The sequence below is a fragment of the Guyanagaster necrorhizus genome (genome assembly GCF_019112545.1).
Source record: "Guyanagaster necrorhizus MCA 3950 unplaced genomic scaffold BT62scaffold_8, whole genome shotgun sequence".
In the NCBI taxonomy this organism is placed as follows: domain Eukaryota; kingdom Fungi; phylum Basidiomycota; class Agaricomycetes; order Agaricales; family Physalacriaceae; genus Guyanagaster; species Guyanagaster necrorhizus.
In genome coordinates this window covers 1,150,511-1,170,729 of record NW_025064887.1, presented here as the reverse complement: position 1 = coordinate 1,170,729, position 20,219 = coordinate 1,150,511, and the positions used below count along the sequence as shown (strand labels likewise).

The 20,219-nt window shown below is 46.7% G+C and overlaps 10 protein-coding genes and 1 non-coding gene across 11 annotated transcripts; 6 read left to right on the top strand and 5 right to left on the bottom strand.

The window, feature by feature from the left end:
- Positions 1–410: 410 nt before the first annotated feature.
- On the top strand, positions 411–1,266 carry BT62DRAFT_918665 (uncharacterized protein; the record flags this gene model as incomplete). The annotated part of the gene is made up of 5 exons (XM_043184099.1): positions 411–577; positions 631–691; positions 732–882; positions 996–1,185; positions 1,221–1,266. The coding sequence occupies 5 exons, from the start codon at positions 411–413 to the stop codon at positions 1,264–1,266; spliced, it is 615 nt and encodes a 204-aa protein (XP_043041748.1).
- Positions 1,267–1,397: 131 nt separating this feature from the next.
- Positions 1,398–5,163, bottom strand: BT62DRAFT_761316 (DNA-binding protein). The gene is made up of 19 exons (XM_043182180.1): positions 4,830–5,163; positions 4,747–4,778; positions 4,593–4,696; positions 4,487–4,537; positions 4,371–4,436; positions 4,301–4,320; positions 4,215–4,245; positions 3,999–4,166; positions 3,893–3,944; positions 3,669–3,843; positions 3,190–3,616; positions 2,628–3,134; positions 2,522–2,577; positions 2,461–2,469; positions 2,271–2,414; positions 2,158–2,222; positions 2,058–2,108; positions 1,775–2,004; positions 1,398–1,723 (listed from the first exon to the last, which is right to left on the bottom strand). Exons 1-19 carry the CDS (start codon positions 5,060–5,062, stop codon positions 1,490–1,492), a joined length of 2,655 nt encoding a protein of 884 aa, XP_043041747.1. The 5' UTR covers positions 5,063–5,163; the 3' UTR covers positions 1,398–1,489.
- A 14-nt stretch (positions 5,164–5,177) lies between these two features.
- BT62DRAFT_947246 (phosphoglycerate mutase-like protein) lies at positions 5,178–6,013 on the top strand. Its single transcript, XM_043188018.1, has 3 exons — positions 5,178–5,380; positions 5,434–5,502; positions 5,553–6,013. Exons 1-3 carry the CDS (start codon positions 5,192–5,194, stop codon positions 5,955–5,957), a joined length of 663 nt encoding a protein of 220 aa, XP_043041746.1. The 5' UTR covers positions 5,178–5,191; the 3' UTR covers positions 5,958–6,013.
- An 86-nt stretch (positions 6,014–6,099) lies between these two features.
- BT62DRAFT_966158 (Calcium/proton exchanger) lies at positions 6,100–8,368 on the top strand (the record flags this gene model as incomplete). Its single annotated transcript, XM_043188804.1, has 17 exons — positions 6,100–6,372; positions 6,432–6,552; positions 6,602–6,627; positions 6,679–6,736; positions 6,792–6,840; positions 6,901–6,910; positions 6,961–6,982; positions 7,038–7,243; positions 7,297–7,382; positions 7,433–7,476; positions 7,529–7,608; positions 7,658–7,747; positions 7,797–7,843; positions 7,893–7,932; positions 7,984–8,030; positions 8,082–8,114; positions 8,168–8,368. 17 exons carry the CDS (start codon positions 6,100–6,102, stop codon positions 8,253–8,255), a joined length of 1,320 nt encoding a protein of 439 aa, XP_043041745.1. The 3' UTR covers positions 8,256–8,368.
- Positions 8,369–8,445: 77 nt separating this feature from the next.
- Positions 8,446–9,801, bottom strand: BT62DRAFT_930335 (uncharacterized protein). Its single transcript, XM_043185906.1, has 5 exons — positions 9,766–9,801; positions 9,661–9,716; positions 9,183–9,609; positions 8,785–9,127; positions 8,446–8,738 (listed from the first exon to the last, which is right to left on the bottom strand). The coding sequence occupies exons 1-5, from the start codon at positions 9,775–9,777 to the stop codon at positions 8,659–8,661; spliced, it is 918 nt and encodes a 305-aa protein (XP_043041744.1). The 5' UTR covers positions 9,778–9,801; the 3' UTR covers positions 8,446–8,658.
- Positions 9,802–9,916: 115 nt separating this feature from the next.
- BT62DRAFT_930333 (Lumazine synthase) lies at positions 9,917–10,587 on the bottom strand. The gene is made up of 2 exons (XM_043185905.1): positions 10,476–10,587; positions 9,917–10,425 (listed from the first exon to the last, which is right to left on the bottom strand). The coding sequence occupies exon 2, from the start codon at positions 10,422–10,424 to the stop codon at positions 10,014–10,016; it is 411 nt and encodes a 136-aa protein (XP_043041743.1). The 5' UTR covers position 10,425; positions 10,476–10,587; the 3' UTR covers positions 9,917–10,013.
- Positions 10,588–10,892: 305 nt separating this feature from the next.
- On the top strand, positions 10,893–12,733 carry BT62DRAFT_979943 (uncharacterized protein; the record flags this gene model as incomplete). The annotated part of the gene is made up of 8 exons (XM_043189479.1): positions 10,893–11,021; positions 11,050–11,085; positions 11,128–11,170; positions 11,314–11,376; positions 11,401–11,676; positions 11,825–12,453; positions 12,512–12,634; positions 12,707–12,733. The coding sequence occupies 8 exons, from the start codon at positions 10,893–10,895 to the stop codon at positions 12,731–12,733; spliced, it is 1,326 nt and encodes a 441-aa protein (XP_043041742.1).
- A 164-nt stretch (positions 12,734–12,897) lies between these two features.
- BT62DRAFT_761152 (alpha/beta-hydrolase) lies at positions 12,898–14,453 on the top strand. The gene is made up of 8 exons (XM_043182178.1): positions 12,898–13,233; positions 13,289–13,307; positions 13,370–13,497; positions 13,553–13,835; positions 13,898–13,920; positions 13,975–13,991; positions 14,041–14,148; positions 14,209–14,453. The coding sequence occupies exons 1-8, from the start codon at positions 13,062–13,064 to the stop codon at positions 14,356–14,358; spliced, it is 900 nt and encodes a 299-aa protein (XP_043041741.1). The 5' UTR covers positions 12,898–13,061; the 3' UTR covers positions 14,359–14,453.
- A 465-nt stretch (positions 14,454–14,918) lies between these two features.
- BT62DRAFT_1074735 (uncharacterized protein) lies at positions 14,919–17,414 on the top strand (the record flags this gene model as incomplete). The annotated part of the gene is made up of 8 exons (XM_043179042.1): positions 14,919–15,350; positions 15,405–15,476; positions 15,530–15,685; positions 15,736–15,902; positions 15,955–16,147; positions 16,207–16,375; positions 16,427–16,511; positions 16,757–17,414. 8 exons carry the CDS (start codon positions 14,919–14,921, stop codon positions 17,412–17,414), a joined length of 1,932 nt encoding a protein of 643 aa, XP_043041740.1.
- A 170-nt stretch (positions 17,415–17,584) lies between these two features.
- On the bottom strand, positions 17,585–19,606 carry BT62DRAFT_993072 (uncharacterized protein; the record flags this gene model as incomplete). Its single annotated transcript, XM_043190379.1, has 7 exons — positions 19,415–19,606; positions 19,249–19,361; positions 19,093–19,194; positions 18,847–18,919; positions 18,402–18,792; positions 18,000–18,318; positions 17,585–17,934 (listed from the first exon to the last, which is right to left on the bottom strand). Exons 1-7 carry the CDS (start codon positions 19,435–19,437, stop codon positions 17,585–17,587), a joined length of 1,371 nt encoding a protein of 456 aa, XP_043041739.1. The 5' UTR covers positions 19,438–19,606.
- Positions 19,607–19,828: 222 nt separating this feature from the next.
- Positions 19,829–19,918, bottom strand: BT62DRAFT_t56. Its single transcript has one exon. It is a non-coding gene; the product is annotated as a tRNA-Ser (tRNA).
- Positions 19,919–20,219: the final 301 nt, after the last annotated feature.

Below are 20,219 nucleotides of genomic sequence, written 5' to 3'. Positions count from 1 at the left end.
TTAAAAAAGGAAACGAGGCGAGGGGATGCATGCAAGTCGGACTCAAGGGTTGAATCACCGGGTTGGGCTGTTTACTCATAGATAGCCATCAGAGTGGGGCTATATTAGTGTAACCTCGCGTTGATCCGTCTAGCTGAAGATGTCCGTACCTCTTCCTCCGTCTGTCGCCTGTGAGATTTAGATAATAATCCTTGGCCTTTAGCGAGTAAAACTAGAGAATTATTATGCTAGAATGGGTTCCTTCCTTTAGATTTTGTGAGGCTCTGTGCGTCGGAATTCGAACCCCATAAAAATCTCCGAACGTACGTAGATACATATAAGTATTTATCCGTGAATAACGCACTTGAAACGTACTGGAGATGTCGTAGAGACAAAAAACGCGCTCGGCAGAGGCAAGATATGTAATTTCCATGAAGGTCGTCGTTGGGATTCGAGAGAACGCGTCTTCTCTGGAAATTCCCGCGCCATGTCAAAATGAGTGCTGCCTTTTTCGTGCGTCTGTCGATCCCCCATCAAGTAAAGTCTCTACCGGAGGGCCCAACCCGTCGATGCTTCTGACAGGCTATGCATTCCAGTGGTAATTTTTGCGATAACAACACTGGTTTCTCGTCTTAAGGACGTCTTTACCAGGTCGAATATGTCAGAGGCGCGGAGACTTAACTTGAGAAGCATTATGAGAACTTCACGGATTGTATGTCGCCACTTCTCCTCTGCTTCTGTTGCTTACCTAGGCTGAAACGCAATCTGGACGACCATATTCTGCCAAAAACGTGCAGCAGGACAAGGAACTGAACGTCCACAATATTTCAATTGGTACCATTGGTCCTGCTAGTCCTAATGAAACTGGCGTTTTTCCGACTGGTGCATTCCGTATTCTCAAAGGTAAAAAGTAGATCTGACTCGTTCGCAGCGCCAGTCTGAAACTGGCTCAGAATAATGGCATTCAGATTTCTGATCTTTTCGTTGCTTCAAGGTGCACGATAGTCCCTTTCTAGTGGAGCTGAAGGAACCATTTTTAGCACCTGAGGTTCATATGGCACTAAAGGTACATACACCGATAAAGAGTACCATTGTCCTAGAGGTGGCGGCAACTATAGGCGCAGCTTCTGGTCCAGTCACAAATCTGGAGAGCATTGAATTTAAGGATCTCCTTGGCCCGGATGAAGCTAAAGTGCCTAGACATCAGTGAGACTTGTTAATGTTGCACCTTTCTCCCACAGAACAGGACAGGTTGTTAATCCGTGCGGCATGGTCATTGCACTTTGATGACATGAACATCGACTACTTTGAACTACGTAAACCCTGATGATGGTCTAGACGTCTATCAGCAATGATATCGATACATTTCTGCAATCTTGGGTTGAACAGGCGGTGACATAGCAACAATACACTTTTCTCGGCAGCATCCCGCTAGAAGTGATGTGAACAAGACAGCAAGCACAGAGCGTTCCGAAGCAAAAGAATAACCAAAGACCAAAGAACCAGCATGTCACTCCGCCAGATCGACACCAGGCGCTACAGAAACTTTCACCCTCTTCCTGGGTCTCGAGTCTTCGTCAAGTGTAGATCGTTTCAACTTGTCGGCGGATAACGAAGGTAGCGCCGTCTGAGTATCAAGGTCGTCCTGAGTCTGCGTGTCATTCACGAGAACTTTGGCCGGAGGCAGCGGGGTAATCTGAGGTTTTATTGTCGACAGGTCAGGGCGTGACCTCGCGCTTGATTTCTGGAGTGGGTTACTATGTATGTCGTTCTAGGTTGATAGGACATCACTAACCGTTTGTAGCAAGCCTAAGAGGCGACTCTCCGCTTCGTGACTTGGGTCGAAATAATCTGAATATTCCTTGGAATGTTTCGATTGACGATTAAAAACATATTTCGCTTTTTGGACGTTTCTCCGAGTTTTCGTTTGCTTTCCTTTCGTCTTACCTTTACCTTTACCGTTCCGAGCTAGACTCTCCGTGAGACCAATATCATTGACGACAGTCTCATGCTCGATTATGAAGTCTGAGAAGATCGTCAGCAATTGCCAGAGAAATACGTCAAACAGCCCTGCATACTTTCAATCTCCAGGCGTTTGAACAACTGTTTACCAAGATTGTTCTCGCATCCTGTGATGTCGAATCAAGATCTATTCACACAGGATCGATAAGATTATACCCATTCGCTTCGTGAACTGAGCAGCTGTTTCGGGTTCAAATTTCTCAGCAATTTTGACCGCTCGCCTGGAAACAAGTCAACAGGAGATGAGAAAATTTTCGGAAACTCGACACCTGAAAGTTGCTAGTTCTCTGAATTTGGACAGCATCGTGGAAAAAAGGTCCATTTTAATCAACCCCCACGATGGGTCGGCGCGCACACGACAGTCAAAACAGATAAACAGTTCCGGAAGGCGTGGATCTTGGGCGGAATGATATCTGAGAAGCTTAAAGTGAATTGATGGGGTAAGAGGTAGTTACATACCCCATGCACCTAGAAAATGGTCAGAAAATAAGGTTGACGTGTTGTATGACCGTGCACTTACCAGACATGGTACCAGCGCTGGCAACCGCCTTCACATAGGCAGCAGCTGTCCTCGAACTGCGGCTTGAACATGAGAAGCTGTAGGAGGGATCCGAATCACGACGCACAAAAACACCACATTCGCATTCAACGACGTCAGTGTCGCATTTGATTTTTTTCGCCTGCTTTGGTGTTGCAGTATCGGCGTCGATGACCTCGGGGACGCTTTGATTACTTGGCCCGTATGATTGTATACCCTCTGAGGGATGGCAATAATCTAGTGCTTGCGTCTCCATATCTGAGAGATGGCAAGTAACAAGTAATAGGTAGTATCTAATCGTCGCACCTAGCATCTCAGTATCGTCTCCATTATTGGCACTTAACACTAGCTTCTGCAATAGCTGTGTGTCTATGTCATTATTATCAGGAATGCTGCGCAGTGGGGATCCAGGAGAAGGAGTCGTTAATCTCGAGCCGAGGCAAGGTTGCATCGGGGAGAAGTCAAGTAAATTGTCTCGGGGCTGAATGGAGGTAGACTTCTCCCTCTCCGAAGCGAGACATCCAAGTTTTGGGGTATGATCACCCACGGGTTGCGTCTCGTCGATCATAACGACTTCCGCAGCCTTCTTCGCGAGCTACAAAACAGCGTTAAGTGCCAACAAGTGATCATAAGATTGAGCACACTCTTACCATATCATTGAGACGCGTCGGCACAGTCTGGGTTGACCCACCAAAGACTTCCTCGTCAGCGGGCATCATCTCTGCTGGTATCGGTTCGATGCAGCCACCATCTGTTCTGACGCCTATCGGTATAGGTTTCGCCTCTTGCCGGATCATTCTAGCAACATATGTACCGTCAGGCTGCTGCACGAAATCAGCCTCATCCTCTCCGTCTGCGTCTTCCTCACACATCACATCTTCTGCTGACCAGACGATATTTCTATTTTCAGCGTCTTCTTTCTGCTTGGCGGCTTGCTCCATACGTAGCGATGCCTCTTCAGCGGGAGAGAGGCCAGGTGCGGTCGCGCGGCGCGTCGTAGTCCCAGTAAATGGTGCATTGTCATATTCTGTCGAAGAAGGGAGGTAGGTGGCGATAGAAGTCACGCTGACATTTACGCTGAAAGTAGAATTTGAAGAGTGTGATGAAGAGCGCGGGTATTAGAACGTACGCATGATGACCCGTATCAACCTTTCCAACGCTCCATTTATCCGGTATCTCATCCATGTCATGAGTCATAAAATACCATTTATCCTTCTCCGCGTCCGCAGCTATGAAATGAGGGGGCTCGTATTCGGAAGGGGTGTCGTCCGTGTAAAACATTTTGAAAGAAGCAAACCGACGCTCTGCAAAATTAATACTTTGGAGGTATTAGATAGTTCCAGATTAGCTCACTTGGAAGAACGTCCATTTGTGTCATCGATGTGATTAACGTTTTCAACAGGGTCTAGACAGCAGGTCATTTTTCAGCAGGAAGTAATATGTGGAGATTACTGCGTGCCTTAACACTTCTTTTAACATCTCGAAGTGTAGGTTGCTTCCCTTTTCTCACTGCCTCAGCGACAGGATCTTTCTGTCTAGCGTTGAACCCTCTGAGTGGCGTGCGCTTTGTATCGTCGCCAAGTGTCATGACAGGGACAGTGGTGTCAGTTCCGGGAAGTTTATGATACTAAAAAGAGTAAGAAAAAAGGAAGCCCTTCGATTAGGATCTGTTTACCTGGAAGTTGAATATGTATGCTTCGATGATGCTTTCGACGTAATTGTCAGTTATACGCATGATAAGCTCCATATATGCGCACATACTTGTTGGGATCCTTGCTATCCTAACGAAATATGAACACCAAAGCCAAAATGAGGTCCGAAAAAAACTTACGAGGTAAACGGCGAAGATGAAAGTACGCAAATACTGCTTCTGGAGGGCGTCAAATACTCCATATTCCTACAAAGAGATAAAATGGCGGCACGTGGAGCATACAGAAGAGTACTTACCAAATAGTTCAACAACCGATCGGCTTCATCGGTATATCCTCTTGTCATCGTCTACATTTCTGCCTCAAACACAGATATAATCTAAACACCACCTGAAATGACATACCATAATTTTAAAACTGTTAACATTTCGTTTCTTCTGCAGGTCAAGGGACGAGAAACTTCCCGACGAATCTTGCGAGGTGCTCTCTTCAGATGTGACGAAATGACCTGGGTCACACATCAACCTCATGCCGACAACAAGGCAGACTGAAGCTCACTCTCTGAGAAGTTATCGTGAGGGAGAAGATCCCTGAGCAGCCATAAGGTAAAGGCGTAGCGTGAATAAGAAAATCGTACTCACCTCATAAAGGTTATGCACCCCAATCCCGCTTTTAACAACGTCTGGACCGATGCAAGACTCTGCGCAGACGATATTGCCTGCGTTTCAGTCTTGTTGAGCTGGTTCTGCATGGCTGAAGGGTCCAAAGGAGTGTAGGCGAGCAAACAGGTGGTCGTGGTCGCTAGGCAAGCCGAAAACGTCATGTGATCAATACGCGACGCGTTCATTATGTGATAATCATAAGGTGACGTCATTTGAAATTATGTGTGGGAATGCCAAGACTGCCAAGACATATAACACGATAAGCAATACCAGCAAGGTTAGGGTTTCCTAGCTCAGAAATCCAATTAATATCTGACTTTGCCTTTCGATCGCTATCGATCATGACTGCAGCAAGGATATACCTCGTACGACACGGTGAGACCGAGGCAAATAGGCGAGAAATTGTTCAAGGGCAACTTGATACCCACTTGAACGAGTCAGGCATAGAGCAAGCGGCGCTGGTATCCGAGGCATTGCAGAAAATCTCCTTTGACGAAGGATACAGCTCAGATCTGAGCAGGGCATCGAAGGTTATACCATGTTATTGTCTTTGAATCCACTAGTACTAATCGGGGCTCTTTAGACGGCAGAAATGATCCTAGAATGCCATCCTCGTGTCCAGCTCCGTAAACAATCTGGACTGCGGGAAAGGGTGTGTAGCGCGTTCGGGCACGTTTTCGAGATGCTAAGAATAAAATACAGCATCTTGGAAGCCTGCAAGGCCAGACCCACGCACGTAAGCGAGCCTTTGGCAGCATCAACTCGGACCCAACGGCGGAAAAGGCAGACGCGTTCGTCACGCGAAGTTTGTCTTGGTGGGAAAATTCGGTCCGTCGGCACATAGAAACTCTTCCCGAGAGGGCGATGCCATATCACATCCTCGTTGTTTCCCATGGGGGATTCATCAGCACCTTGATCAAGAACCTGCTGGCCAAGAAGCGCATCGCTAAAGTCGTCAGCGTAGACGATTGGAGGTGCTATAACTGTTCTGTATCAATTATCGACATACGAAAGGACGGAAAGGCCGAGCTGGTCCAATACAGCGATATCTCACACTTGGGAAATAGCAAGGTGGTGGAAAGCAACGCCGACACGGAGGATAAATAGAGGTTTTTTAAATTATTTGTTTCTAGAATTCGAGAACTCAATAGATTAGCGGAGCTTAAAACATTCACAGCCTTCAACATACTATTTTGGGAATCACATTTTACCTGGACCTCAAATACTCTTCTCCTTTAAAACTTTCATCATGGCTTCTCTATCGTCAGAGCTGACGCCACTGCTGCCTACCACCAATGGCCTTGCCAACGGGACTCGGTCGTCTTTTATCAAACGATGCTCGGCGGTCTTCAAAGCTGAAGGCGAACCCTCTTGGCTTGATTCTTACAAGTTCTTCCTATTAGGCAGTTATCTAAATGTCCTTCTTTTATTCGTCCCTCTTTGCGCTACGGCACATTACCTGAACTGGGATGCTGGCTTGCGCTTCTCTTTCAGCTTCATCGCCATCGTTCCGTTGGCAAAGGTGCGTCGCTGTTCAAATCCGTAGTCAATGCCGAGTCGGTTTAATCAAATTGCGAACAGCTCCTTGGCGAAGCGACCGAACAGATGTCGTTTAAGCTGGGACAAACCTTGGCCGGTCTTTTGAACGCGTCGTTCGGAAACGCAGTTGAAATCATTGTTGGCATTGCGGCGTTGCTTCAAGGCAAGTTTATGGCATTATTCGCATGTCTAAACTGACTTGGAGAGCCTAGATGAATTGATCATCGTCCAGAACTCTGTACGACTTTTATCGCTTCTTTTTTTTCCACTTGACCTAATAATTCCTTAGATGCTTGGCTCTATCCTATCCAACCTGTTGTTAGTGCTAGGATGCTCTTTCTTGGCAGGTATGTCTTACGTAGCCGTATATGCCCGGTTTCCTAATGTCATCATGGTCATTAGCTGGCACCCGGTATAACGAAAGCAACTTCCAAGTAACAGCTGCTCAGACGTAAGCAATCATCCCGTTTTACGTTCATCTCCTCGGTTACTAATATTAGCCCAACTTCAGTTCCAGCTCGGTATGTGTTTCTCACTGCCTCTCTGGGCTATGTCACTCATCCTATATCAGTTGATGACGCTTGCATGTATTAGTTAGTCCCTTTCACTGGGAGGTTTGAAATTCTGATGCTCAACAGCAACTAACAGCTCTCATCATTCCGGCTGCCTACCACTCCGTCAAATCGAATTCGGACTTGTTTAGCATAGGTGGCAGCGCCAGCGAGTCGCCGAGCCTTTCATATATTGATAATAGGATCGATTTAGATCCAGCTGGCATGAATGGTCTCTTGATCATCTCAAGAGGAACCGCAGTATTATTATTGGGTGTTTATATTGCATATCTATATTTCCAGGTATGTCAAGGCTACCAAGTGAAGACATCTACTGGCGTGCTTATTTATTGTAGTTGAAATCACATCACTACCTTTTTCAGGCAGGAGCCGAGGAAGAGTCTGAAGTAGCTAACATGAGTGTCGTCTCTGCTGGTACAGCGTGAGCACAATGCTGCCTTCGCCTTACTTACCTGAATAACCTATCACCAGTCTTATTATCGTCACCGTGGTGACATCGTTTTGCGCTGATTATCGTAAGAGAACTCCTTCGGTGAAAGCTGTATACACTGAGATCAACATTTGCAGTTGTTGCTTCTATCGAGGATTTCGCCAACATGTATAATATTCCCAAGCCATTCATTGGATTGATTCTTCTTCCCATCGTTGTGAGTACACCGCTTCGCTGTAATACCACTGGAATTCCCATGTTCCTAGGCAAACGCTGCTGAGCATGTTACTTCGATATGGATGGCCATGAAGGGTCAAATGGAACTCACGATTGGTATATGTGTGGGAAGCTCGATCGTAAGCCTTTTCTTACTTCATACGCGCCTGAAATTAAAGTCCTGTACAGCAAATTGCAACCTTTGTTGTGCCGCTCTTGGTCATCGTTGGATGGATGTGAGTGGAAAGAGGACGGCGAAAGCACATGCTAACTGTATTTTATTAGCTCTCATCACGAGCTGACTCTATTCTTCGCTAACTTCGAGGTATGTCCCATTCTGGGCATGATTATTCCAGAATTAATTATTTCTGCGCAGACCATCTGTTTCTTCGTTTCTGTTTTCCTCGTCAACACTCTCATTCAGTAAGCACGGATTAGTCGCATTCTGAGAACTTTTGTGACATACCTCTTTAGGGATGGCAAGTCCAACTACATGGAAGGCCTCATGTAGGAATCGATACATTCTCTTATCGCGTCCGTTGCTTATTCTCTTGTTTCAGGCTCATCACACTGTACCTCGTCATCGCTCTTTCTTGTTTGTATAATCATTTTCTTTTGTCATCTGGTCGCTCATCCTTGCTTTTTTGACAGTTTGGGTCTCCTAAATACACAGATTGGTAGCATCCCATACAAACCGTTGATATCCTCCTTCTCCACTCTTCCGTGTCTTCGGCGTCGTGAATTTTCGTACAAACGTACAGAGTACGCAACCCCGCCTTTCCATTCGCTGTAGCATAATCAATTTTAATTCCACTCTGCCCCAGTCTATCCGGCGTCCTGGCGTCTATTATATGTATTCCTGTACCTTTAGCGGATCATAAACGTATAGAAGATGCCGGTTCCTCCGTGGCTTACATTTCTCCGGCCAATGGTGTAAATGAGAAATAGCTTGTCGCCGAGATATGCAGTGCATAAAGATTGCAAGTACAGATTCAGGGAATATAAATTATCATGAATGTCGTCAGGAGTTCCAGTTCGTCACCGAGTCGAATCATAGAACGTGCCCATCTCCTTGGAGCTGTTCAAACTTGCGCCGAGCCATACGGATGTTGAGCCTTAGTGCACCGGTTTCTACACACAATCAGTAGTCATTCGTCACGAACATGAAATAAGGTACCTATTGAAGGATCATGGGCGATGACCATAACATAAGTATTCCTTGTCATCTCGTCCAGTACGGCCGTAAAATCTGGCAGCTCCATTTCTAAGCAGTGAAACTCCTCTCGTACTCGGGAACACGAGTGTTTGAATGCCTTGATGAGCTCCGACGTTCGTTCATACCGGGTTCCATCGAGTTTGTGTATGTCTTCAGTAGCAGAAGTGGACGTGGCGATTACGAGAAAAGTAGTGCGCTCAAAGAGGATGACTTCAGATGCCGAACAGACTTCTGCGAAAGTGGTGAGATGTTTCGACAGGACGGCGGCGTTGGGGATCAATGTATGTACGATACTGGACCATGCCTGTCACACATGTGGTGAGAGGGGGGGAGGCGAGAAACAGAGAGGATAAGCGGACCTTGTAAAGGCTCTCGTCATAGATACTTGTCCCGAACACGGTGATGTCGGCATCCCCACTTGCCACCTGGAGTTCCTTGTGCTTTTTCCCAAACGTCACCGGCTTGTTCTCCCTCACTAAGTCCATTTTGTGCACCAGCAAAAAAACGGCAGCGCCTGGACTGTACTGCCGCAGTCCTTCCAGACAGTCACGGTAATATTCGAGGTCCTTGTTCATCTCGCGCGTCTCGACGTCGAATACGTATATCATGACACCGACATGCTGGAAGATGGTCGACCGTTGGGTGGTGAGGTAAGAATCCATGAATGCGTCCTGACCGCCGCAGTCCCAGAGGTTGAGAATAAGGTCGCCGAGGAAGCGGACATGGTTTTGCTCGACGTCGATAGTTGCGCCTAAGCGGGCTGTCATGGATGCTGGATTGTTCGAGCTGATGGATTCATCTTTAAAAAAAATCCTCTTAGCTATCCAGAAGACGTACAAGATCAGAGACCGCATCGACGTTTTTCCGCTGCCAGAAGCGCCCATGAGAAGAACCTGGAAATGTCGATATTACAGAGGAGGGATACTGGAAAATTCAAAATACCTTTTTCTTCATTGCGTGAGGATCTTCTGAAGGAGAGCAAGCAGTGGAGATAGTATGCAATCAAGGTACGTCACGACCGAGTCACAATTTACTGGCACCCACAAGCACCCACTCCATATCCATCATGGCGTTCACATCAAGAAACTTGACGGTCAACAGTACATTTCAGTTTCGTCCTTTGTTGTTCTCTATACATATTGATATTATACAAAGTTCGAACTTTCAAGTCCTTCTTTCCATTTTCCTGATTATGCAAACTTGCCTTGGCCCCATCTCCTGCAGTGCGAACCCATTTCTACAGCAGCCAGTCCCCAATCTTCGCCATGATTATGGCCCTTGCTGGCTCCTCGCCCAAGGCCTGACCGCTCAAGAGCCTGGTCATCCGTCAACGCGGTCAACACGCCAAAGATGACCGGAACGCCAGTATCCACTTGGATTTTCATGAGCGCATGCGAAACGCTGTCGCAGATGTACTCGAAATGCATGGTTGAGCCCTTGATCAATACACCAATGGCAATGATGGCATCGAAGGGTTCGTTGGGCATGGTAACGGCGGCAACTGGCGCGGGCGTTCCCGTCCGGGAAGATGTACCAAAGTTGAGTCCACCGAGGAGATCGGTATCATTGTAGGCCAGTTGAATATGAGAGCCCGCAATCATCCTAGTACAAACACATAAGTAAATGAAGAGTATTACAATGAAAAAAAGCACCTAGAGCACGCCAAAGGCAGCTCAAAGCTCCCTGGAACAGACTGTACGACAATATTGCTTTCCTTGACGCCGGCCTCCTTCAGCTTCTGGATTGCACCTGCCACCAGCGCATCGATGACCTCCCTATTCCATCGCGCATGGACAATGGCAATTCTGAGCGCAGAGCCGTCGTATTTCGTTTCCGACGGCGAGAGACCTTTAATGCTGGCCATGGTGAAGAAAGTAAGGAAATGGAATACCCGGCCCTTGAGAGGATTTCCTGTTTGGGATGCCGCTGGGACCGCATGTGACTGATCATATTTTCAAAAATAATTCAACAAATTTTGAACATCGCTGTCCCTTCGTCTCCCTCAATTGTAGATGCTATGGCCGGAAATCTTGCTAGTAGGTGATCCGCCTACCCACTGATCTTTTCTAATGGTTTCCTGCTCTTTAGCGACATATACCCTAATTCATGCTTTCCTGATCAATCATAAACATACCAAAGCAGCTTCTGTTTTGAAAAAAACCGTGAAGGATGTCGTTATTCTCAAGGATGATGTTACAGTGTCTGGCCCAAGCCTGGATGTGATAGTTGAGCGATACAAAAAGGCAACCAGCGGGGACTCGTGTGTTCATTTGCCTTTATGGGAGGCAATATTTCTCATGAAAGTGTAATAACAGTTCAGACTCGGACTCCAGCTCAGATTCTGACTGTATGCCACTTTGTCATGTACGGTTTTGACGCAACGCTCATTTCATCAACCACAGCATCTTCGGAAGCGGAGTCCGACTCCTCTGACTGTACGTCTGTCTAACCATGTGCTGAGTGGTATTGACGTGGTGCGTCGCATAACAGCTTCGGACTCCTCGGATTCAGATTCGGATTGTGTGTTTCTCGTCTTTCAACCTTGTCCAAGAAGTACTGAATCCAGTCACGATACAGCCTCTGCCGACTCCAGTTCTAAAGAAACCAAGAAAAAGCTCGCCTCCAAGACTCCAACCTCAAAGTCCAAAGTGCCTGAGCCTGCGCAAGATAGCAAAGACAAGAAGACCGCTCCCTCGGCGTCATCGTCGTCGTCTTCCGACTCTGAATCCTCCAATTCTGATTCTGATATCCCTGTTGTCAAACCAGCAACCAACGTAAAGTCCTCCAGGGCCGCCCCTCCCAAATCGAAGGCTCCCTCTCCGTCCTCAAGCTCCAGCTCCGAGGACTCCGATGGTAATTCAATACCGTATCTTACCCGAAAAAATTCATAGAATTCCCCATACAGATGATTCTTCGTCAAGTTCGGAGCCAGGTTAGTGCTCTGCCCCCTTGGTCCCTAATTACACCCGTGTCCAAAAGCACCCGTCACCGTTCCTATAAGCTGACACAGATTCGGCAGATGTGAAGGACAAGAAATCAAATGACTCCGCGAAAAGAGACACAAGTAAGACGCTGTCGTCTGGGAGTGATTCCTCCAGCGATGGTGAGTCCGGTGACCAAGATCGTGTAAACACGATGATGCAATTAGCAACAGATAGCAGCTCAGATGAAGAGGCCGTGAAAGTCACCGCCGAGAAGCTCCCGCTCACTTCCGCGGCAAAGACATCCGTTCCTACCAAGGCTGCTGCGGTGAAGTCCAAGAGATCCAAGGCAGAGGATTCGTCCTCCGACGAGTCTTCATCGTCTAGTTCATCATCATCGACCTCTGACTCCGACTCTGACTCCGACTCTGACTCAGGCTCGGAATCGAATGCGGGAAAGAAAGCTCTACGTCGCGAAAAAGAGGCAGCCTCGCCAGTTCCTTCCGAAACAAAGATCACCAAAAAGCGCCGCACGTCCGAAAGTGGTATGGCAATTGTAACCGCGACAGTGGACAGAGAGTCCCTGCAGGTCACGACTCAGGATAACAATAGCAAGCGTGGTGGGCGGAAAACGAACACTCCGTTCCAGAGAATAAAGATGGATGAGGTACCTGTACATTTAATCATGGACAACCGGTATGAGAACAAGGTGACATCATGGCTTAAATTGAATGCAGCGACGGTGTTGATTCCTTTTTTCTTACTAGTCCGCGCCTCAGAATGACTACGGAGCGAAAGCTCACGCTGATCTTATCGTCACTCGCGGAGCCAGTTTCCGGAAGGAAAAGAACAAGAAGAAGAGGGGGAGTTACCGAGGAGGAGAAATAACGGTTAGTTCGCCCTGTTGATCACTGGCATGTGTCGCGCTCTTTATTAACGAGACAAATCATAAAATTCTCTAGATGGAAAGCCACAGCTATAAATTTTGACTAGAGAATTTTCTTTCATACCAGCGAATCAAAAAACACTCGTTTATTTTGATTCATATTCATGCGGAATATCTAGAAGTCCATGAACGCGTACTACCTGTCCGATCACCCAGAAAACGCTAGGGTATAAAGCATCCGTAGCACATGCTCTTGCCTCTGGCGGCTGCAATTCAAACATCGCGGCTACAGTCGGGTGCTGTACGATAATAGGGGCGTATTCTTTTCTGTATACACCGTCGGGGTCGGTAGGGAAAATAATTCTAGTGGGATTTCCTTAAAGGATTTCAATTCGAGCGAGATATGGTCACTCATCAGTTTTTCTTCTCCCATGGCTGCTCCGTATTCCACTGTTGTCCTCCCAGACGGTGCCGTGCTCGCTTTTGAGGTGCTGGGTTCACACCATCTCGGACACCACAGGCCTTTAGTCCTCGTGTGTGGGATGGGCTCATTGAGGGCCGACTGGGAGAGGCTGAGTACTCATCTCGCTGAAAAACGTCCAGGTGTGTTGATTAACATAAACCTTCCTTGGTATTTTGACTGATCACGTCATGCTAGTCCTGGTATATGATCACCGGTATGATGCCACTTCCGCACGTCTCCGAGCATGTTTGACGCGTCTTGCACCTGTCATCTCAGGGGAATGGGCGACTCATCCTATCGAAGCGATGACGAGATCACAATCGAAGTCCTCAGTCGCGACCTTCTCTTCCTCATCGAATCCTTACGATGGAGAGACGTGTCAATCTGCGGATTCTCTATGGGTGGTCGGTTATCGTGCTGCGCTATCAGCTCTCTTTTTTCAACTGATAGCCATCTCAGGTGTTATCGCTCAACAACTCCTCTTGTTGCCTTTTCATCCAACTAAGCCTACACCAGTTCATTTCCGATGTACGCATTTGTTCCTGACCGGAACTCGGTCAGTGGTTCTCCGTGACCATCGTCTTGGACTTCAATATTCCAAGCCGCCATGTAACACAATGCGTACGCCTGCGGAGAAACTCGAGATAGCAAAAAGGATGATTCAGGCAACGTTGGACCCTGTATGGCTTCAAGAAAACCCGTCCCGTTTTGCCGCCATTCTCAAGAGAGCTATATCTGGGGGGTGGGTTTATTCCTTCACTTTAGTAACTACTAAATTCCGGGCTAATTATATGCGCGTTCCAGGGCTAGACCGCCAGCATCAATAGGTAAGTTACGAGATAATTATTTTTGGGAGATGATGCTGAACTCATTGGCTTCAGCGCAGCAGGGTGTTGCAGTGAGTTCTGTGACATCTGAACAGTACACAGAAATTAATTACATCCAAGTTAAAATCGTTCGATTTTGAGCATCAACTTGTTGATATGCCTCGCAACACTCGTGTCTTGGTCGTCCATGGCCGTCTTGACCAAATTATACCATTTTCATTTGGACAGGTGAGGTGACAATATTCCCGTCAGGTTTTCCGTTCCGCTGACATTAGTCTTTCTTCCTAGGACATAACTCACATGATACCGTGGGCAACAATGGTCTCGGTAGGCTCTAAGCCCGGTCAGGTCCCGTCTTACGACTTCGGGCACTATTGGTATGAGTACTTTGATGTACAGGTCTGGGTGGATGTCGTGGAGAAATTTTTGAAGAAGTAACGAGATGCTATTAATGAATTAAGGTCATACGCCATATATAAGCCATTATATTGTATATATTGTACTTCTGTTATTTATGATTCATTCCATTTTGCACTCATGGTACATCGGTGGGGACTGAGTGTCAACCGTACGCAATCTGTGGCGCCATCGACACTACAAGTTGCATTCCCCAGATATGTTACAGTTACTTTATTACTAGATCAGACAGTAATCAGTTATTCGAACGAGGAGTGACTGACGGACAATTTATGCAATGCCGGTGCCCCATGTTATCCGGTGAAAGGCCGTACCCATTGCAGTGAAATTGAAGGTGATACTATGGCAGTTGGATTCACAAATAGCCAACAATATATTCTTGACGAAGAGATTAAAATTCGACAGACGGATGATTGTAGAACTGAAATACTTTTCGTATATCAAGCAGAGGTCGCCCAAGCCGGTACGCAGGACAACTCTGGCCCCATAGCAGATCAGGCACGACTCCTAATTCCTTTGCTTCGACCAATACATCAGTCTTTCAGTCTTCTTGAATCAAGATTCAACGCAATACCCTATACATGAGCTCCATTCATGAAATACCAGAAGTCGCTTTGGATAATTTCAAGGAAACCTATCTACCCCGCGTTGTGAATGCGACCCAGGTGGAAGAGATTGCGATCCGTCTGCAGAAAGCAGATATTCTGCTTTCGAACGGCCGATGGGCTGACTTTCCCAATGATCCTGCCGATGCACCCACCGAGGATGCAACCTTCCATCTCCTCGACTCTGTTGCTGCTGCCATCGTCAAAGAAGCCACCGTCCTGCTGAAGTGTCGTCCGACGGCAACAATGCAGACCAATCCAAGGCAATCCGCCATCTCTGAAGGCCGTAACGCGCAGTTCATATCAGATGGGCACTACAAGCTGTGCATCTCTCTCGGCGCTAGAGTTGTTCCCAATGAAAATGCAACCAAGTACGGAGGCCTGTGTCCGTACGATAAAAATTCAAAGGTATGGAAACATTTACCTAGTCTCTCAAATGTGTTTGCTGCTCATGAATTCCAGGTGGCATTGGCCTATGACCGTATAGAGATCGAGGAGTACAAATGTAAAGATAGATGGACAGATGAGAACGACGTGAATAAAACCTGTTCCACCAGATGTACAGAACGAGTAATATCTTTCCCCAGAACAACAAGAAAATATTGGGAAATGTCGCTCAAATGATGTACGCGGACCCTTATCGCCGATTCATGTTTAGTGCAACGATTACGAACACTACCACTAGGCTGTGGTACTTCTCAAGAGCCTTCGTTCTTATATCTACAACGTTTGATTTTATCTATGTACGTGGCAAGTCTCTTTGTGGAAGGTCACATTTTCAATCATGGCACAGGATTACAAGCACCTAATACACTATGTGATTTCGATGTCGTTTGGAAGCTTAGAAGACCTCGGTTACGATACCTCAACTGTCCGCATCGCAATTCCGATTGACAACGGCGAAAAATATCGTATCCAGTATGACTACCTCATTGGCGATGAAGTATGTCGAACTGTCGAGTGAGTGCCTGAGCTCGTTTCGGGCATCCGGACTTGTATCTCGTGCTACGAGAGTCTGGAGAGTACGCAAGCTTAGTGATGCCAATGGTCAGGCATTTGCTCTGAAAGATGTTTGGATACCACTGGATCCTGCATCTGAGATCGACATTCAAAAGCGCATATTCCATCTCATCGATGAACAGTCGGCACAGACAGACCCTTCACTGTACAAGAAATTCTTCATGGACTTTGGTACTTGCAACGTTGTCCATATGAAGACGCGATACAGTCCCTCAAGTGCCCATATGCTATGTACAATGTCTAGGCTTCTGCTGGCAAGGCAATAACAGGGAATTGCCAACAGTACCCGACTCCAGGGTACTTGTATACTAGCCGAAAACATGGTTGTGTGCTATTCTCTGAGCTTGGCATTCCTCTCGACAAGGAATATGACCAGAGCAAATTTATTGGTGGTCTTCTCCATGCATTCAAAGGTATAGTATGTTTGCATTGCCCCATATAGGCCTGACACCGTATGTATCCAGGGCTTAGATATCTCTACGTCAGTGACCACATTCACCCAGATATATCCTCTGGAAACGTCCCCTTTGTAACAACAATCAAGGCAAGGTATCAGATCTTGAGTATACGAGGCTCTTATCAAAATATTCAAAGAGTAACCCATGCTCATCCTATGCCAACTGACTTTATCACTCCTCATGTTGCAGGGGACCCCGATTTTCATGGTAAAAAGTGACCTGGATCTGTCAGTCTTGGATATGTCTGCTCAAGAACAGCTCAAATTCATAGATAAATCACTGAACTGCCTACTGCCAAAACCACTGATACACAACTTCCTCCATGATGTTGAATAGGTGCTTATTCAATTTTGTCAACCGTTCCCTTGATCCCTCCTGGGACTCAGAAACATGCTTTCCGAGATATCTTTCCTCATCAAACCCGAGGGTCCATACAGCGCTCTGCCTTCTTTATGAAGGCGGAGTTATACAAATCTGCCATTCAGTCACTTCCAAGAGAGTACCGAGTGCCCGGCTTCCTCCCAGACAAATGTCGCTGTCGCTGGTCGATGCCTACCAATCTGTTGAGGCTAGCAAAGATTTTCCAGCACATCAGTCCTTTGACCAGTTCTTCAGCACAAGCAGAAAAAAATTTGAGAAATACCTGGAAAGTCTTGCGCAATCTACTGTAGGCAAGATCCGACCCTGGAAAGATTTTGATTCGGTCGAGGAAGGAGAGATAGACTGGGCTGTGACTACTGGTTTGGAGGAAGCTAACTATGCCGACACTGATTCTTCTGAAGCTGACTGTTCCATAAATTATGTCACTGTGAAGTGGAAACGAAGCGTTGCATTGCACAAAGTTGGGGAGCCTGTTGATGACGACCAGGTGACCGTACATCAAAGCATCAGCTCCGGAGTGGGCGATTTAGCGGCACTGCCCCTGAATATCCTAAGGGACGTTCCACCCGATCTGGTGGCAAAGCTACAGGATCTGGGAACAGTCGAAGCCTGAAGAGAATGCAGAGTAAACACTAGATTTGCTATATATGTACACTTTCCTCTCGTGTAATTTTATTTTACCTCAACTGTCATCCTGGACTTTTTCCGAGTCCTATGATCCTCGAGCATCCATCATCCCAGACACTTAACGCAGGTATGGAATGCCAGATTAACGTCCAGCAGCTAATTTGGAAATAATAATTCATTCGGACGGACACCGAGTTGGTCATTTTCTCTCCTTCCAGTGACTGAGTTCTTAATATTAACTAGTAAGAATGATATTGGGGTGGATTCGTCGATGCATGAATCCCATCCGACGGAAACGAACCAAGCGGCAGACGGGTCAAGCCAATTGGAGGATATCCTCCCTAGTTCGGTTTCATAGACCCCTTGGCGTAGAACCGAATGTCCTCGATGCCCACCAACAAGATCTGCAGCCTTGTACGATCTGCCAAATGAACCCTGCATGAGTTCTTTGTTGAAATACCGCGGTGCCGTCCCTAAAATATCGACGACGACCGTGTCGTTCTGTACTATAGGCGAAGGGTCTGGCTGAAGTGCAGAAACTTTTCAGCGATGAGCTTTATTCGCAAGGAACCATCCACCACTGCCGAAGAGATCCAACATTCAGATTGGAACGTATCCAGCTTAGAGAGGACGCCCTCTGCCGTCAAGGACTCAGCAAAGTCTTTCTCTTTCTCGTAATGAATGTAAACGGGGACAAGATTGCAAAGGAAGCAACTGTAGAGAAGAGTAACAGCATCGAGGGCGTCAGCATCTTGAAGTGATTGCAGTATCTTCTTGTAAACAGGATGAAGGCTAATCCAGTCATACAGCTTATGGATGGTGTCCCGCTGCCAATGGATAAAAGCAACATTCTCACCCTCGTGTGAGGACTGGCGTCTGTCACGGATGGACTGCCCACATAAGCATACAGTTGCGGGATGGCTATATGCATATTCTCAGCCGTGAACGGTACCAAACTAAAACTGAAACGTACCCTCCAGATTGAGTCCATGTCTTCGATGATATCGTGACTTGGAGAAAAGCGTTCGTTCTTTTGGAAGTCATCGAAAATCATTGATGGGTTTAACAAATGCATGGCACTGAGTGTTCCAGTTGCAATTATGCCTTCCAGGGAATAGCTGCTGAGTCTGCACTCTCTGAAGAATCGAAAAGCTCCGAGGAAATTCTTCACGATATCAGAAGAAGCCGCATTGATGTCGTCGACAAGAAGGAAGAAACGTTCATCTTTGTCCTTGAAGTACGCGATGAAGTCGCTCCGATGGGTGAACGGAGGCGCATCACGCACTGTCATACCGACTAATCTGTATGCAGAATCCCAGAACGTCTCTAGGTTTTCCGTGGTTCGAAAATCCTTAACGGATAAACTTATAAGGCAAAAGTTAGCTGTTTATTAAAGTTCTCAGGAGGGAAGGACCGACTGAATGACTGTATATCCATCCAGACGTGACTTGATGTCGAGTGGTTGCATGGTCTTGCCTGACCCCAGAGTGCCTAGGAGCAAAGGGCAGTGACCTTCTTAGAACTATTTGTATGCACATTTCTGCCTCTTCGATCTTGGACTGTACAAAATATCCTCGCCGTGTTTCACGCATATTTGATGGAGTATGTTTCTTGTTATGACAGCCAATGTGATAGTAATGAAGTTTCCAAGACCAGCACTGTACCACTTTCGACCTCAGGATCCTTGCAAATTGCTGGACTTGGGGTTAACTCCGGTACATCAGGCAGATTTACGTTATATTGGTGAATAAAACCTAGCGTTTTACCTAGAAGGTAAATGGTTATTTGGGGGGGGGTTAGGAGTTTTGTTACAACCTTACCATTGAACGATTTTACAGCTTTTGATTTTGTTCGTAGGCCGGCGTAAACTCGACTTCGGACGACGGAAGATGACACTGTATACTGGGATACCACTGAAGTGAGTCTGCAGAGACTTGAAAGTTCCTGTTAATCGAGTCATAGTCGAGGAAACGAAACAGGAACCACCGAATCAGTCCACTCATGGCCATATCTCGAATGACCCCTGGGGCCCGTATCTTGGGATCTCACACCGCTGACTCCGACTCGACGTTGGGGGAGCACTTATTTTGCTGGATGGTTGTAAAATGATGACGTAGGAGGAAGAACGTCCTTAGAAGAGCTCAGATCATAGGATAGCGTAGCAAACCTAAGGTTTTGATCGTGGGCTACATTGATCCAACGATAAATTATTAGTAAGAGACACTACCTATGAGGCAGGTGCGAATGCCCCTTGCAAGATCGGGTCCGTGAATACCATCATTGCAGGATGGTATGATCGTTGGGTTAGAACGAAGTCACAACTTGTGAGGTGAAGAAAGGCCTTCTAAGGGGCAAAAGCTTTTTTTTTGATATCGGAGGCGCCAAAAGTAGTAAAACAGGCGTCACCGTACAGATTCGAACTCTAGCGGGCAAAGCCCAACCGCTGGAAATTGTAGCAGGCGATCCCGTTAACCACTCCGGCACAATAACAGCATCAAGTTAGGTCAGACAGACCATTATTACAAACAATAAAAGAAATCGGAGTTTGGCTTCGGTAACCGCCACGATAAATTTTTAGGCGGACTGGTACACAATGATCAGGTTGGGCAGGCAGATTTGGCAATGAAGGGTGCATTCGCCTGAGGGCGAGTCCGAACTTGAATACTTTTAGAAGGTCCACTTCCTGAAATTCTGCTAGCGCAAGAAATCACTACAAGTCAAAGACACTCTGTAGAGCTGCAGGTTAGAAATTCTCTCTCCATTGGGGAACCACGCTCTCGGAAATACGTAC